Below are 16,123 nucleotides of genomic sequence, written 5' to 3'. Positions count from 1 at the left end.
TGTTACTGTGTTTGGCATATTGAATACCCGATGGGTAGCTTGCCGGGCTTTGCCATGTGGGCGAGATACTCTCGGTAGCTTGCTGGGCTCTCTGAGAGGAGTGGAGGAGCAATAGCACAATGGTAAGGGCGCTTGCCTTGCATGTGGTTGACCTGACCAACCCGGGTTCAATTCCTCCACCCTTCTTGGAGAGCCTGGCAAGCTACAGAGAGTATCTCGCCTGCATGGCAAAGCCTGGCAAGCTACCCGTGACATATTCGATATGCCAAACACAGTAGCAACAAGTCTCACAATGGAGACGTTAGTGGGCCCGCTCGAGCAAATCAATGAACAGGAGGACAGTGCTACAGTGCTTTTTTGTTTTTAGGTCACTCCTGAAGGTGCTCAGGGCACCTTATGGGGTGCCAGGGACTGAATTTGGGTCAGCTGCAACCTCCCTGCCCACTCTACTAGCTCTCCAGCCCCATCAGTTGTCTTATTCAAATTAGCTAGTTAGTGCTTCAATTCAGGCTGATATGCTCAGAATCAAAAACAAAATTCTAAGGTGGTAGCTTTCTTAAAATTTAGAGTAGAGCTTGCTCTTTCAGGCCCATGTTCTTCCAGAAATCTGTCTGTGTCTGTCTCTGTGTTTCTCTTCTGCCCTCTCCGCCCCTCCCCTCCCCCACACCTCTCACATTCATTTTCCACTCTGAAGAATCCTGTGTACTCTCTTGAGCAAGTATTTCCTTTCATTCTATCTCCTCATGTCTTCAAAGTAAATTTTATTCAATAAAATCTTGCTTCTCTCTCTTGCTTCTCTCTCTCTCTCTCTCTCTCTCTCTCTCTCTCTCTCTCACACACACACACACACACACACACACACTTAGAATGGGAGCATATTTTTCCTGTTTCTTCTCCCGATTTTGTTTTTGGGCCACACCCAGCAGAACTCAGGCCACCCTCTGTGTTGCCAGAACCAAACCAGGCCAACTGCAAGGCAAGTGCCCTATCCACTGTGTTATTTCAAGCTCAAGTTCCAAAAGTAGGAACTTTGGGTGGGGAGTGGTGAGGGTTGGGGGGTTGTCTGGGGGTTACTCCTGGCTCTGCACTAATCTGGTTCATTGGGCTGGCCTCAAACAATTGCTATTATGTTGTTTATCTCCTCTACCCATCAGTAAATGCTAAAAAATTAATTTCCTAAAGTTACAGCAAACAAACTCCTAATTCTCTAAAACTCAGTTTTAATATGATTTTATATGGAGGTGCAGAAAATCAAGATTATACCGGTCTTGGGCTGAGGTGATAGCTCAAAGTGGTACATGCATGTCTGACAGGCAGAAGGCTCTTACTCAGCTGCTGACACCACATGACCCCTGAGCAATAACTGGGAGTAGCACCTCTCACCCCCCCCCCAAGTCCATCATAGCAAATCCCAGATACTACTACCTTCACTGAAACAGTGTTTAATAATTACTTTTATAATTATTAAAATTATAGGAGCACCTGGTTCCCCCCCCAAAACGCATTTTTTTGGGGATAAGGGGATGTTTGGACCATACCTTGCAGTGGTCAGGGCTTACCTCTGGCTCTGTGTTCAGAGATCACTCCTGGCGGTGTTTGGGGGATCAGATGGAGTGCCAGGGATTGAACCCAGGTCAGTGGTGTGCAAGGCTACCCACTGTACTATCCCTTTGACCTGCCTCTGATTCTATCCAAGGGTACCAGTAATGCTATCTAATTTTTCTGACCCCACTTTAAGAGACTATGCATTTTTTTTTCTTTTTGGGTCACACCTGGCGGTGCACAGGGCTTACTCCTGGCTCTGCACCCAGGAATTAATATCCCTGGCGGTGCTCAGGGTACCATATGGGATGCTGGGAATTGAACCCGGCTCGGGCCGCGTGCAAGGCAAATGCCCTACGTGATCTGCTTGTCACTCTAGCCCCGAGACTATGCATTTTGGTTGTGACAAATAGTACTTTTCTGGGCCAGGGAGATAGTTCATTAACATGTATGGGGCCCTGAGTGCAATTCCCAGTATTGCTTGGAGTGGCATCCTGAGCACAAACTAGCAGTGGTCCTTAAACATCAAATATAAGAAACCTCCCTTTGATCCTTTTAGCAGATCATTCCTTGTTTATATTTCCAAACCTGATTCTTAGACTGCGAAACTGTTAAGTACTAAGCATTAAGAAAATTCTTTGGCATATCAAAAAGTCTGAAACACCCAATCAATGGCTGAATAATTAGCAATACTCTACATTTTTAAAAAAAAAAGTCTCAAACAATGCTTCAGAAAGACCCCTCATTCACTGTGGGTGGGAATGTCATCTGGTTCAGCCTCTATGGTGATCCATGAAAAAATAGTAATAGAATTGCCATACAATGCCAGCAATACCATTTCTTGGCATCTATCTCACAAAGACATTAATTTGAAAGGATATAAGCACATCTATGTTCATCACTGCATGCAGTACAATTGCCAAGATATAGAGACAACTGGATGGGTCAAGAAGTTGTGTTACATAATAGAATACTATATTTATGTTTAAATTACATTTATGTTCACAGTTCAGCAAAATGCATGTATTTTAGATGGCAGCACTCTGGATTACACACTGGGATGTCCAGCAAAATTTGCTTCGGTTTGGGAGGAGTTTGTTTTGCAGGTAGAAACTTCAGGTTCTAGCCCTGGTACTGCACCAGTCGTCCCCTCCCCCAGCAAACACGAGACGGCCTCCCGACACTGAGACAATAGTAGAACCTAACACAACCTAGCAGAGCATCCCCCACCCTCCAGGAGTATAATTCTTCTACCTTTGAAAAGAGCCAAATTAACTTCAAATTATCTTTATTCAAACCCGTTCACTAGACACCTGACGTCGCAGACTAACCATAAGACCCCGAATCTAAGAGGCAGGCGCCTGTAGGAAGAGCCATCCACACTAAGCTACAGGGGGCTGTTGTAAGCTCTATTAGACCCTGCCTCAGTCTTTCTCACACGAAAGTGTTAAGTGAAGCTCAGCAACAACGAATTTCAAGCCAAACAAAACTCCTAGCCAGATTAAGTCTGAAATAGAGCTCTAATCAGCTGGAAAGTGCTGCTATCCCTCACCCTTTTTTTTTTAAGACATAAAAAAGCAAGGAAAACCATCTGAAGAGTGAAAATTATCAGACAAATCACAACAGAAAACTAGAACTATTTCTTAAGAACATGGCTAGTAAGTTAGGGAAATGGTGGCCAGTATACAAGATCATATGGGTGATTTCAACAAAGAGATGGGAACTTAAAATTATACTAGAGAGGGATGAGTATCTTTGGTGTCGTAATCACATTCTACAGTGTGAGGAGAGAATAAACAAAAATAAATCCAAGCTGGGGATGTTTGGGACTAAGGAAGCAGCTCAGAGGTAGAGCACTTGCCTCTTGCCTTGCATATGTGAAATCTGGGTTCAATCCAAAATATCACAGTGGGGAAGAAAGCTTATGATGTAGCTCAGTGATGGAGTCTATCTTGCATGTATGTAAACCATGGGTTCAATCCCTGGCACACATACACTGTAGTCAATAAAAATTATAACACAGAGTGAAGGATAAAAGCAAAGCTTTTTTCAGACCTAGAACAAAACATTTATGTGCTGTAGATATAACTGGCATTCCAGAAGAGATAATAGGGGAAAAGAGATAATGTCTAACAGTTTCCCAAAAACTATCAATAAACACCAAATCATAGATCAAAGCTCAGGACACCAAGCACCATATCCAAAACTTTGACAATATCAGTAATACACATTTCTCACAAGAGAATATTCATTAATAAGATATTAGCATTAATCTGATGCCAAACTACATGAAGTACAAACATAACCATAGATCAACATATTCATTAACATAGTCATAAAGGAGCCAGAGAAACAGTAGAGAAAGTAGGGTGCACATACCCAAACTGGGTTTCATGCCTAGGAACAAATACACAGTCCCCTGAGCCCCGCCAGTGGTGATCCCTGAGCACCACATGATGTAGCAAAGTTGCAAAAATCTCAGCCAATTATTAGCCAAATTAGTACCACTATAAACTAATAAAAATGGCTAAATTAAAAATAACTGATAGTACCAAGTGTTTGTGGGATGCAACGAGTTCTGATAATACCTGGAGTTAATCAAATTTCAGCTTGAGGGAAAGTTTTACAGAAGCTATGAGACACTATCATTTCTGATCAGTTGGTTAAAATTGTTAGTGCCCACTATGTCACCCCCACCAGGTTCAATAATCTGCTTAAAAATATCACAGAACAATGGGGAAATTTACTAGTCTTCTTACAGAAAACAAAACAGGCCTAGGGAAATACAACACACAAGATCATCCCAATGTGAAGATTCTTCTGTGCTCAGGGTGTTATTCTCCCAAAACTCCAACTGATGACAATAAAAAGAGTAATATAAACCAGTGAAACACATCTGAATTCCAGGGTCTAGAGCTTTTCTTGGGGTTTCAGTATTACTTAAATACTTCGCAATGAGGCGAGGCTGTTAAGTCAGCCATCTGACCCAATAGCCCAATCCTCTAACCAGACATTAGTCTCTGACATGAACGATCTTTGTCAGAGTCACGGCATTAGTGTCAGCTACCAAGCAACAAAACAAAAATATTCTGAAAATTTCAATGACTTTGAAGCTACATCCCAGGAGATAAGAACAAGGGCCAGCCAAAATCTTTGTTGTACACTCAGAAATCTCATCCCAAGGCCAATATTTACCTCAGAGAACAGAAACCTGCATACGCACACACATATACACAGAGTCTATAAAGTTCATGATCACCTTCTAATAAGCCAGTGATGTGGCTCAGTGATAAATTACATGTTTTGCATATGGGAAGCTCTAGACCTGATCCATGGCACTGTCCTCTACACCCTAAAGTCAACCTAAATTAGAAACAACCTAGGTTTTTTTGTTTGGTGTTTTTCAGTTTGACTTCGATTTTTTAAACAACCTAGGTTTTTTTGTTTGGTGTTTTTCAGTTTGACTTCGATTTTTTGGCCACACTGTAGCAGTGTATTTAGGTGCTATTCCCAACTCTGTGCTCAAGGATGCTCCTGATATGGTCAGGGACTATGGGGTATAGGAACTGAACCCGGGTCTCTCTTGCATGCTTTCTAATGCCCTTAACCATTAAGCTGTATCTCTCCAGTCCACCCAATAGTGTTTTTTCTTTTGGTGGTGGTGGAGGATCCACACCCAGTGCTCAAGAACCACTCTTGGCAGTGCTTGGGGAAACAGATGAGGTGCTGGGTATTGACCCCGAGTCTACTATGTGCAAGGCAAATACCCTGACCACTGGACTATCTCCATAGACCCTTCATCAAACAGTTTTTGATTGGTAAATATCTGTAATACATTTGTAGAATGAAACAATATTCAGTAATAAGAAGAATGAAATACTCTTTCACAGAAGATGGATGTTTTACAAGCCGCTCTTTACCTATAGGCACTACTGGAAAGAAGAATAAAAACAGACCTCAGGGAGATTCACATATACATATAAAGGCCCCACACAGGGAATTTAGGGGGTGGGGGATATGACTGAATTTTTTTTTGGATTACACTTGGCTATGCACAGAGGTTACACCTGGCTATGCACTCAGGAATTACCCCTGGTGGTGCTCAGGTAACCATATAGGATGCTGGGAATCTAACCCGGGTCTGCCACATGCAAGGCAAAGTGCCCTACCCACTGAGCTATTGCTCCAACCCCAATGACTGAATTATTCTGAATGGTAGTATGGTGGCAGATACATAACTCTATGCACCTGTCAAAGCCCAGAGAAATCTCTTAACACCAAGACTGAATCGCTATTGTTGCTGTTTTTTGTTTGGTGCCACACCCTGTGGTGCTCAGGGATTATTCCTGGCTCTGCACTCAGGAATTACTCCTGGTGGTGTTCAGGGGACCATAGAGGATGCCAGGGATTGAACCTGGGTCAGCTGCATGCAAGGCAAATGCCCTACTGACGGTATTGCTCTGGCCCCTGAATCTTAATGTATGTAAATGAGGGGGGGGGACCCAGAATGTGTGTAGGAGGAAAGAATGCAGACTCTAACAGATGGGTCTAACTATTAGAAATGAATCACATAAGCACACTGAAGGGAATAGGAAAGAAAGGAATTAATGTAACTGAATCTTAGGAGCTAAATAATTTTGGAAAAGAATGTTGATGTGACACACTAAGTGGCTAAAATCAGAAACCCTGTACACAAGCACTGTACTATAGTTGGTAAATTTGTTTCTCACAAGAATCCACACTTCTGAAAGTATTTGGCTTGAATATCAGGGCTGAGTAAGAAAATTACTCTATCCCAGCTAAGAAGAGTCAGACTGGGTAGAGAGAGAGCTCAAAGGGCTGGAGCACAAGTTTTGCATGTGGAAGGCCCAAGTTCAATCTCCAGCACCACCTGGTCCACCAGCAATGCCAGAATGACCTCCAAAATAAGCCAGGAGTACCTCCCGAGCACTGCCAGCTGCAAGTCAAACACCGGAGAAAAATGTCAGATTTCTCATCACTAGCAAAAGACATATGACATAACAGAAAAGGCTTAAATGAAAACTGTGGAGCTGGTTCTGTAGCTATCACTGTATATTAAAAAGTAAATAGGAACCATGGTTCCTTAGAGAGGTGCTTATTTCCTAGGACAGGACAGGGAAAATAAAACATCAGCCTGGAGCATCGTGCAGCATTTAGGAAGGAAGCATTTTGAAAGGAAGTTTGGGAAGAGGGGGGAGTTTGGGCTACTTCTGGCAGTGCTCAGGGGTTATTCCTGGCTATGGGCTTGGGGCTCACTCTTGGTGGTACTTATGGGACCATATGTGGTGCCAAGAACTGAACCAGGGTCAGCCCCACCCAAGACAGGAACCTTACCCCCTGCACTCTTGTCTTTCAATGAAAGGCAAGAACTTTCAAAAAAAAAAAAAAAAGACTGGAGAACTCACAAGATAGTATAGAGGTTAAGGCACTTGGCTTGGACAGGGCACACACTGGTTCAATCATTGGCATTGCATATGGTCCCTGAAGCAACACAGGGATCATTCCTGAGCAAAGAGCCACAAACAGTCTTTGAGCATAACCGGTGTGGCCTAAACCCCGTTTTTCCTACAAAAAAGGGCTAGAATATAAAAGGATACAGGAGATAACCTCAGAGATCCTCCAAAGGTCAAAAATCAGAAAAAGCTGAATCATGAAGTATGACATTACTGGATCATGGTTTTTATTATTTAAAAAGTTATCATCCAAGAAAGGGACCCTCCTTCACTACTGGTAGAAACGTCGACTAGTTCAGGCTTTTGGAAAACAATATGGACAATTCTCAAAAAATTAGAAACTGAGCTCCCATTTGACCCAGCAATACCACTCCTGGGAATATATCCCAGAGACGCAAAAAAGTAAAGTCGAAATGACATCTCTACTTCTATGTTTTTTGCTGCACTGTTCACAATAGCCAAAATTTGGAAAAAACCCAAGTGCCCGAGAACAGATGACTGGTTAAAGAAACTTTGGTACATATACACAATGGAATACTATGCAGCTGTTAGAAAAGATGAAGTCATGAAATTTACATACAAGTGGTACTACATGGAAAGTATCATTCTAAGTGAAATGAGTCAGGAAGAGAGGGACAGACATAGAAAGATTGCATTCAGCTGGGGAATATAAAGTAACAAAATAGGAGACTAACATCCAAGAATAGTCAAGCTAAGTACCAGGAGATTCGCTCCATGGCTTGAAAGCCAGATGCACATGCTAGGGGAAAAGGCAGCTCAGATAGAGAAGAGAACAACAAGTAAAGGGTGTTGGGAGGATCCTCCCAGGATAGGAGAAGCATGCTGAAAGTAAACTATAGACCGAACATGATTGCCACTCAAAAACTCTTTTGCAAACCTCAGCACCCAAAAGGAGAGAGAGAACAAAAGGGAATGCCCTGCCACAGAGGCGGGATGGGATGGGGGGATGGGGAGGTGGGAGGGATACTGGGATCATTGGTGGTGGAGAATGGGCACTGGTGGAGGGATGGGTACTCAATCATTGTATAACCAAGCACAAAAACTTGTAAGTCTACAACTATACCTCATGGTGTTTCATGAATAAAAATTTAAAAAGAAAAAGTTAACATTCATTGCCCATACAATAAAAATGGAATAAAAATCTACCGGGGGGAGGGGGAGGCATACAGTATATCTGCGCTGATAACAAAGTTGTAGAAAATCTGCCTTGCAGGTGAAAGCCACGAGTTCAAATGTCAGCAGGGGACAAGCCAGTGTGATCCTACAGTAGTACCACCAGTATCCCTGTGCCACAACCAAGGTGTGCAGCATAGGCTTGTGTGTGATAATTATAGGAATCTCAACTATACCACAGCAAAGGGAATGAGGGTGGAAAAATTCTTTTAATGAAAGAATAATATCACTTCCTGTAAAACGTATGAAGTGGGGTTGGAGCAATAGTACAGTTGTATTGCACGTGGTCAACCCAGGTTTGGTCTTCAGCATCTCATATGGTCCCCTGAGCCAGCCAGGAGTGACTCCTGTGTTCAGAGCCAGGAGTAACACCCTGTGCATCACCAGGTGTGAACGCCCCCAAAATCAAAATAATATCAAATGAACAAAGAGAGAACAATTTTTCCTCACTGGATTCTAAAAATAAATGGAGATGTTATGGAGATACTACACTGTGGCAATAGTTTCTACAGGCAGGATCTAATATTGTATGTTAAAAATCAGCGGATAATCAGAAGGAAAATACCTGCATAAACACCTACAGAAACACAGAAACACATACAGAAACACACACACATGTTTTAGGGTCATATCTGGCAGTGCTCGGAGCTTACTCCTGGCTTTGTACTCAGGGATCACTCTTGGTAAGGCCTGAGGGACCATATGGGGTGAAAAGGATCATACCCAGGTTGGCAGTATACAAGGCTTATCCACTGTACTATCCACTGTACTACTGCTACAGCTCTGCCCCCAAATATTTAATAATCACAAAGGAAAAAAGTAGTACATAGTTGGGAATCCTGGCAGATACCACCTTAATCAAGAATTCAAGGTCAATATCAAGTACTACTATCAAAACATCACTATAGCCTCAGATATGATGATGCACTCAGGCACATCACCTCTGTAGTACACTTAACAACCATTTTTAACCAAAGAAGAGAAAATATCACACAAACCCAAATAGAGGAACAGTTAAAAAAATAATTGGTCTTCCCTTTGCAAATGTCAAGGTTATACAAGACAAGGAGACAAGGGGTGAAGAAGCTTGACCAATTCAATGGGACTATTACACAGGAAAAGGAAATAAGTGAAATAACTGATGAAATCTCAACAAATTCTGTACTTAACAGTACTGGAAACAAGAAGAATTTCTTAGTTTTTGATCACTCTTTAATGGTTACATAAGAGTTAACAAAAGAAACTCGTTTACGAGTATGTAAGGACTCTCAAGACCTTTGCATCTCTTTTGTAAATCTAAAATTATCTCAAAATAAAAAGTTAAATAATAGGACCATCTGTAGGTTTTTAATTATAAGGTATCAAGAGTGCTGTTGTTTGGTTCAAGTGTGACGAACTGGAAAAAGCACTAGACCAACAGTTCAGCATACCCCTGCCAGTGGTGTTGAGCTTTGAGAGAATCACATGCCCTCCCTGAACCTCATGTTCCTGTACCAAATGGGCATGACGTGCAACTCAACGTCCACAACTTACTTAATGGATTCAAAGATACAACTGTCCAAGTTGTCCAGAAATAATTAAGCTTGTTTGTGAACAAAACAATATTTGTTTTGGGGCCACACCAGGCAGTACTCAGAGACCATCACAAGCTCTGCATTCAGGCATCACTCTTGGCTATACTCAGGGTACCATATGGGATGCAAGGGATCAAACATGAGCTGGTTTGGGGGGCTGGAACAATAGCACAGTGGGTAGGGCGTTTGCACGCAGCCAATCCAGGTTGGAATCCATGCATCCCATATAGTCCCCCAAGCACCACCAGTAGTAATTCCTGGGTGCAGAGCCAGCAGTTCGGCTGGTCACAATGCAAGGCAAGAGCACTACCTGCTGTTCCAACCCCAAGAATTTCTTGGGAGAGGAGAAAACACTATGAAAGGAAAATCTTTCCAAGAATAAACTTCAAAATACTGGGGCTGGAGAGATAGTACAACAGGTAGGATGCTTTTCTTGCAAATGGCTGACCAACCCAGGTCCAATTCCCTGGTATCCCGTATCATACGTCCTCCAAGCACCGCCAAGAGTAACCCCTGAACACTGCCAGGTATGACCAAAACACACACAAATACACACAAAAGAGAGAGAGAGAGAGAGAGAGAGAGAGAGAGAGAGAGAGAGAGAGAGAGAGAGGAAAAAAACACCTACAACTAAACAGTGGGCTGGAGAAAGGGTTAAGATGCTTGTCTTACATACATCTAACTCGGATTTGATCCCCCGCCCCACTTATATTCCTGACTACTCAGAAGTGACCTCTGAGCACAGAACCAAGAGTAAGTCCTGAACACAGCTGGGTGTAGCACCAAAACACACACACACACACACACACACACACACACACACACACATATACACAAACACCCAAATAACTAAATATTAAAGTACTGTTAAGATGAAAGGGAAAACCAAACAAATAACCAAAAAAGTATCACTCAGCAAAGGGGAAAAAGAAAAAAAAAAGCAGGAGCTGTTGAGGTTCAGGAAGTGCAAAAAAGTAGAACAAGCAGAGTAGAAAGATTGACTGGAAATATGACCACAGGCCCAACAAAATGCAACTTTCTTCATTATAGGATAAGTGCTTTTGAACACTCATCGTGTCCTTTTGCCACAAGTTTTTGTCATTTTGTGAAATCTTTTGCCATCTTTAATTAGAAAAAAAAGGAAATTTTATAGAACTGTTACAGTAACACTGTTTCAGATGCTTACTTTGTAGAAGCTTAGATTTGTTTTTGCTTTTTTTGAGAAAGAATATAATTCAAGTAGGATAGGTTCCTAAAGTGCCTGAGAACAGTTAAAGGTTAGGTATTCCTGGGGCCAGAAAGATAATACAGCAGATAAAAGTGTTGTACACTACTGACCTAGGTTCGATTCTGGGCACCCCATACTGTCTGCCTGCTGGGAGTGATCCCTGAGCAAAGAGCCAGGAATAAGTCCTGAGCATTATTGGGTGTGGCCCAAAATTAAAACAAACCCCCAAAAGGAAGCATTCCTAATTGTATGTTATATGAGAGAAAAAGAAAATTAAAAATAAAAATACAAAATTTAATATACCAACAACATTTCCGTACCATTCTGGCAATATCTAGGATTCAAGTTCATGAAATTCCAAGCAAAGGCTAAGAACATTTTTGATTAAAGAGAAGATATCACTTTACCCAAAGACAAAGGATACCCCAAAATGCTGTTACACAAATGACCAAGAGAATCTCATTATTAAATCAGACATGCTAAAGCCTTTTATGACAAATTTCCCCACTTCAAATTAATAGTCTATTCATACATTTCCTTAAATTGGTAACAGTAATTTCCCATATTTTGAAAACAAAATATTAAAGTATATGGCAAATCACTTGGCTTTACAAAAATACAAAGTAGCAGCTAAGACAACAAGAGATTCAGAGTGGAGTGAATCACACTTGTTCATGCGCTCTGAAGAGGCACATTAAAAATCCACCAATAGGAGCTAGAAAAATAGCATAGTGGGTAAGGTGTTTCATGCACTCAGCCTACCTGGGTCCGAGTCCCAGCATCCCATATAGTCCCCTTAACACCGCCAGCAGTAATTCCTGAGTGCAGAGCCAGGAGTAACCCCTGTTCATCGCTGGGTGTGACCAAATAAATAAATAAATAAAAATCCACCAATAAACTGGGGAGAAATTAGAAGCATAGGCTATTTTCACCAACGCCTGAGGGCCACTCAATGTAATGGAATGAACAAAAGGCTTCACAAATGCAAAGCCTCTATTCTACCACCTGACCCAGAGCCCCAACCCCCATCCATGCAAATCAATTATTACAATGATTTGCTCCCAGTACTAAAGTTTTAAAAAGCTTACATTAGTTTTATCTAATACAATGTAGAGATAGGAGAAACAGATTAAACATAACAATCATACTGATGTGCAAAAATAAACATCTGCAGTGGTTAAAAAAAAATACAATCACATCAAAAAGAAATGAATATGAAAACAATTGCATCTAACAGAAAAGGAACTTGATATTTTTAAACTACTAATAACCACACAATGTCAGTCAACAAATGCTAAGTTTTTGCTTCTAAATTACAGTACTTAAAATTTCCAAATAACTTTCAAGAGAAAGAACATATACATGATGGAGATTATTAGAAAGTGTAACATCCCCATGGATTCACCAACAGTCTTAGCTCAACAGGCTATCATATATAAGCAATGAGCAGGGGAAGGGTCCCACTATTAATAAACTACAGAGGCAAAGAATTTTCTTAAGTTCATTTTATTAACAAAAGTGCTAACTATTTTGAACAAAAGCAAACCATGGATCACAACATTCTGCAAGACATTAGATTTGGAGACATGAACAATAGTCATTAAATAAAATATAAAGAGTTGAGCTGTCTCGTGTGTATATTCATGTTTTTTAAATAATCTTTGTCAACTTTCAGTATAATTTTTACAAAGTATAGTGGCTAAAACACAAATGCAGCAACACAATGGCAAGGTTTGGCAATTATTTTGGGGCAACTGAGAGAAAATGAAAGTAGACCTTATACCACAGATCCATGTAAATTACTGCAAAATACGTATGAATCTTTAAATAATATCAACACCAAAATAGATGTCTGACTATTGAAAATAATGGACTGGGATTTTAGCACATTTGTTGTACTACAGTTGTTTAGAAGGAGGCAAAAATCATTTAAAATGATATTCCATGTGTTCAGAAAACTATTAACTGGTTCATATTAACTTAAATCACTTATATTACATTTATCAAAGCCACACAAAAGATTACATGCCGTTAATCAGTGTGTTTGCACTTGAACAAACAAGAAAAGATAAATAAATAAACTAGTCAGTTAACATACTCTGGTGAGATTTTACCAAAGAGGTGATTAGACCTCGTATTAATCTTCTGTTACCTCAGTAAAGGCTCTATAATGCAGAATCTACTCCTAGAGTATTCTGTCCACAAATGTACAGGCATTAAAGAAGCTGCAATATATGACTAAAACCCTAAATACATCATTTAAATACAATTGCATGTCTAGTTAAGGACAGAAGAGCACCTAAACTGAGCAAATTACTGAGGCATGCACTGTCTCTAGGTACATTTTCTGGCAGTATCTGTCCTACTGTTGACAAAACTGCCCTTTTTGAATATACTAATTTACTCAATTAGCTGAGAACTATACTTATTTCATTATATTACACAGAATTCTCCCACACCATTTGTTTTTCCTATGCAGGAATGTCATATACTGGGATTATGCTATTTTCTAATAGCTACTTTTGAACAAGTATTAGCACAGTAGAAGATGCTGAAAAAAATAGGCCAAATCTGATTATCTGATGACAAATTTAGACATATAAGAAATTTAAGGGTACTGATAGCTAGCAAGTCAATTCTCTTGATTTGAAAATTACCTTCCATTGTTTTCATCAGCATTAAAGCTGAGATCTTCAGGGCCTATTTGTTCACCATCAGGAAAATTGGAATGTGTATCTGAAAGAAAAAAAAAAGAAAAAAAAGAAAATGGACAGTTTAAACTAATATTTTCTTTTCTGTGTCTTTAATGGTCTTACCATATGTGATGTAAGTAATTAAAGATGTACTTTTTGCTAGGTTGTGAACAAATATCCTTCATTAGAGAATTTATGAAGCAAGAACATAAAGGAAAAATAAAGAAAAGAACAAAATATACACCAGATTGCCATACTCAGATGATGAAAGGCTCTGCCTCACTCTTTCCTCCTGGGGACACTGTGGGGGTAGCTGGGGGAGGGAAGAGGAATACATGGCTTGTATACAAAAGTACACTCCAAAGACTGAATTTGTAAATATAAAATGGTTTTGAAATTGCACATCCACAAAAACCTAATCAGCCACACAAATTAATTTGCCCAAAACTTAGTGGCTGCTTTGAAAAGTGAAGAAACTTACTAAAGTATCTTACTACTTGAGTCATCAAATATATTTAAATCTCTGTATTAAAAAAGAGACCAGAGTATCAGGGAAACATGTAAAATAACAAACTGACAATTAGTGTTAAGACTGACAGTTGTCACTACAAGAAATTGGGCAAAGAAAGCATAGTCTCTAAATGAAACATTCCGAATGGTAGATAAATGTGAACTGAACATCCATCATTCCACAGTATGTAATACACCAAATCATTATGCTGAATACTGAAAGCAAAACAAAAATATAAATGGTGGGGTTTTTAATGGTATATTTATTTCCCTGGGGCTTTTTCTAAAAGATGGAATAAAAAAATGGTAATTCTTGGGACTGAAGAGATAGTAAGGGGAACAGGGTGCTTGCCTTGCATGTAGGCAACCTAGGTTCAATTCCCAGCACCTTGCATGGTCCTTCAAGTTTCTCCAGGAGTGATCCTTGAGTACAGAGCTAGCAACAGTGCCAGGTGTGGTCCCCCCAATACCTTCCAAACAAACAAAAACTGGTAATTCGTGATCTGCAAGCATTTCTATTCAGGAAATGATAGGTTTTAATATATTATCTTATAACTAGACTACTACTAGGGCGTTTGCCTTGCACGCAGCCAACATGGCCAACCTGAGTTCGATTCCTCCGCCCCTCTCAAAGAGCCCAGCAAGCTACCGAGAGTATCTCGCCCGCACGGCAGAGCCTGGAAAGCTACCCGTGACGTATTCGATATGCCAAACACAGTAACAACAAAGTCTCCAATGGAGACGTTACTGGGCCCATTCGAGCAAATCGATGAACAACGGGAGGACAGTGACAGTGACAACTAGACTACTATAAGTAGTTTTGAAAATAAAAGGCACTACAAGCCACAAATGGTCCCTGCTGAAAATTCTGAAGTTCTTTTCCTCACCTAAAAAATTCCTGGGCCAGAGCCCTAGTAGAGCAGGGTGAATATTTGGTTGTATGCAGCCAACCTGGGTTCAATCTCCAGTATCCTATATGGTCCCCTGAGCACTGCCAGGAGTAAATCCTGAGTGCAGAGCCAGAAGTAGCCCCTGAGCATTGCCGTGTGTGACACAAAAAGGAAAAAAAAAATTCCTCACAGGGGCTGGAGTGACTGCATGTACGCGGCTGACCCAGGTTTGATCCCCAGCATCCCATATGATCCCCCAAGACCCACCGGGAGTAATTCTGAGTGTAGAGCCAGGAGTAACCCCAGAGCAACACTGGGTTATGACCCAAAAAAACAAACAAGAAAACTCCTTACAATATAAAAGCTATTAGGTCTCAGTACATACAAAAATGGATTGCTGACCCCTGTCTCATTTGTTACATGTACCCATTAAGTGTCTGACTAGACTTATATTATTTTTTTCACCATGTAATGTAGTTTATCCCATAGAATACTGTCTCACAAACATCAGTAATCAAGAGGATTACTGATATTTACCCAGTGCTAGAGCAACAGGACAGTTGGTAAGGCACTTGCCTTGCATGCTACTGACCTGGGTTTAATCCCCAGCACCTCCTTTGTTCCCCAAGTACCACCAGGAGTGCTACCTGAGCACAGAGGCAGGAGTAAGCACTGAGCAAGGCTGGGTGTGGTCCCCAAACAAAAAGAAAGCAGAGCAAAAGGGCAAAAATGGAAATAGAGGTAAAAGCAGAAGCAAAAGGATGGCTCTACTGATCTCTGTGACATGACATCATGTGCCTCACCTTCATCTGGGGGCTGTGCTATGAAAGCGTCATTGAATCCACCCATGCTGGTGTGCTCTTCCTGCTCTTCATTTTCAGTGTCACATTCAATATCACTGTCGCTGCTCATTCCTAACAGAAAAGAAGGCAAGAACATGTTTCTGAGAAGAAAGCACTGCAAGAACATGGAAAAAGGAATTTCCTTACCTACTAAACTGAGATTTTCATTAATTTTA

The 16,123-nt window shown here is 40.8% G+C and overlaps 1 protein-coding gene across 4 annotated transcripts in view; it reads right to left on the bottom strand.

The window, feature by feature from the left end:
• Nucleotides 1-16,123, bottom strand: part of TRIM37 (tripartite motif containing 37) — a 102,060-nt gene that overhangs the window by 2,809 nt on the left and 83,128 nt on the right. For 3 of the 4 annotated variants that reach the window (XM_056127538.1, XM_056127535.1, XM_056127537.1), the window contains exons 23-24: nucleotides 15,909-16,019; nucleotides 12,502-13,748 (exon numbers count right to left, since the gene is read on the bottom strand). In XM_056127538.1, coding sequence (XP_055983513.1) covers nucleotides 13,666-13,748; nucleotides 15,909-16,019 — 194 coding nt within the window. In that variant the 3' untranslated portion in view covers nucleotides 12,502-13,665. Of the gene's footprint in view, nucleotides 1-12,501; nucleotides 13,749-15,908; nucleotides 16,020-16,123 lie in introns of those variants that run through there. The other variant, XM_056127536.1, reaches the window with a different exon arrangement.

This window comes from Sorex fumeus, unplaced genomic scaffold (assembly GCF_029834395.1).
Source record: "Sorex fumeus unplaced genomic scaffold, SorFum_2.1 ptg000063l, whole genome shotgun sequence".
Taxonomy (NCBI): domain Eukaryota; kingdom Metazoa; phylum Chordata; class Mammalia; order Eulipotyphla; family Soricidae; genus Sorex; species Sorex fumeus.
Note: the sequence above shows the minus strand (reverse complement) of the source record. Positions and strands in the feature narration are given on the sequence as shown.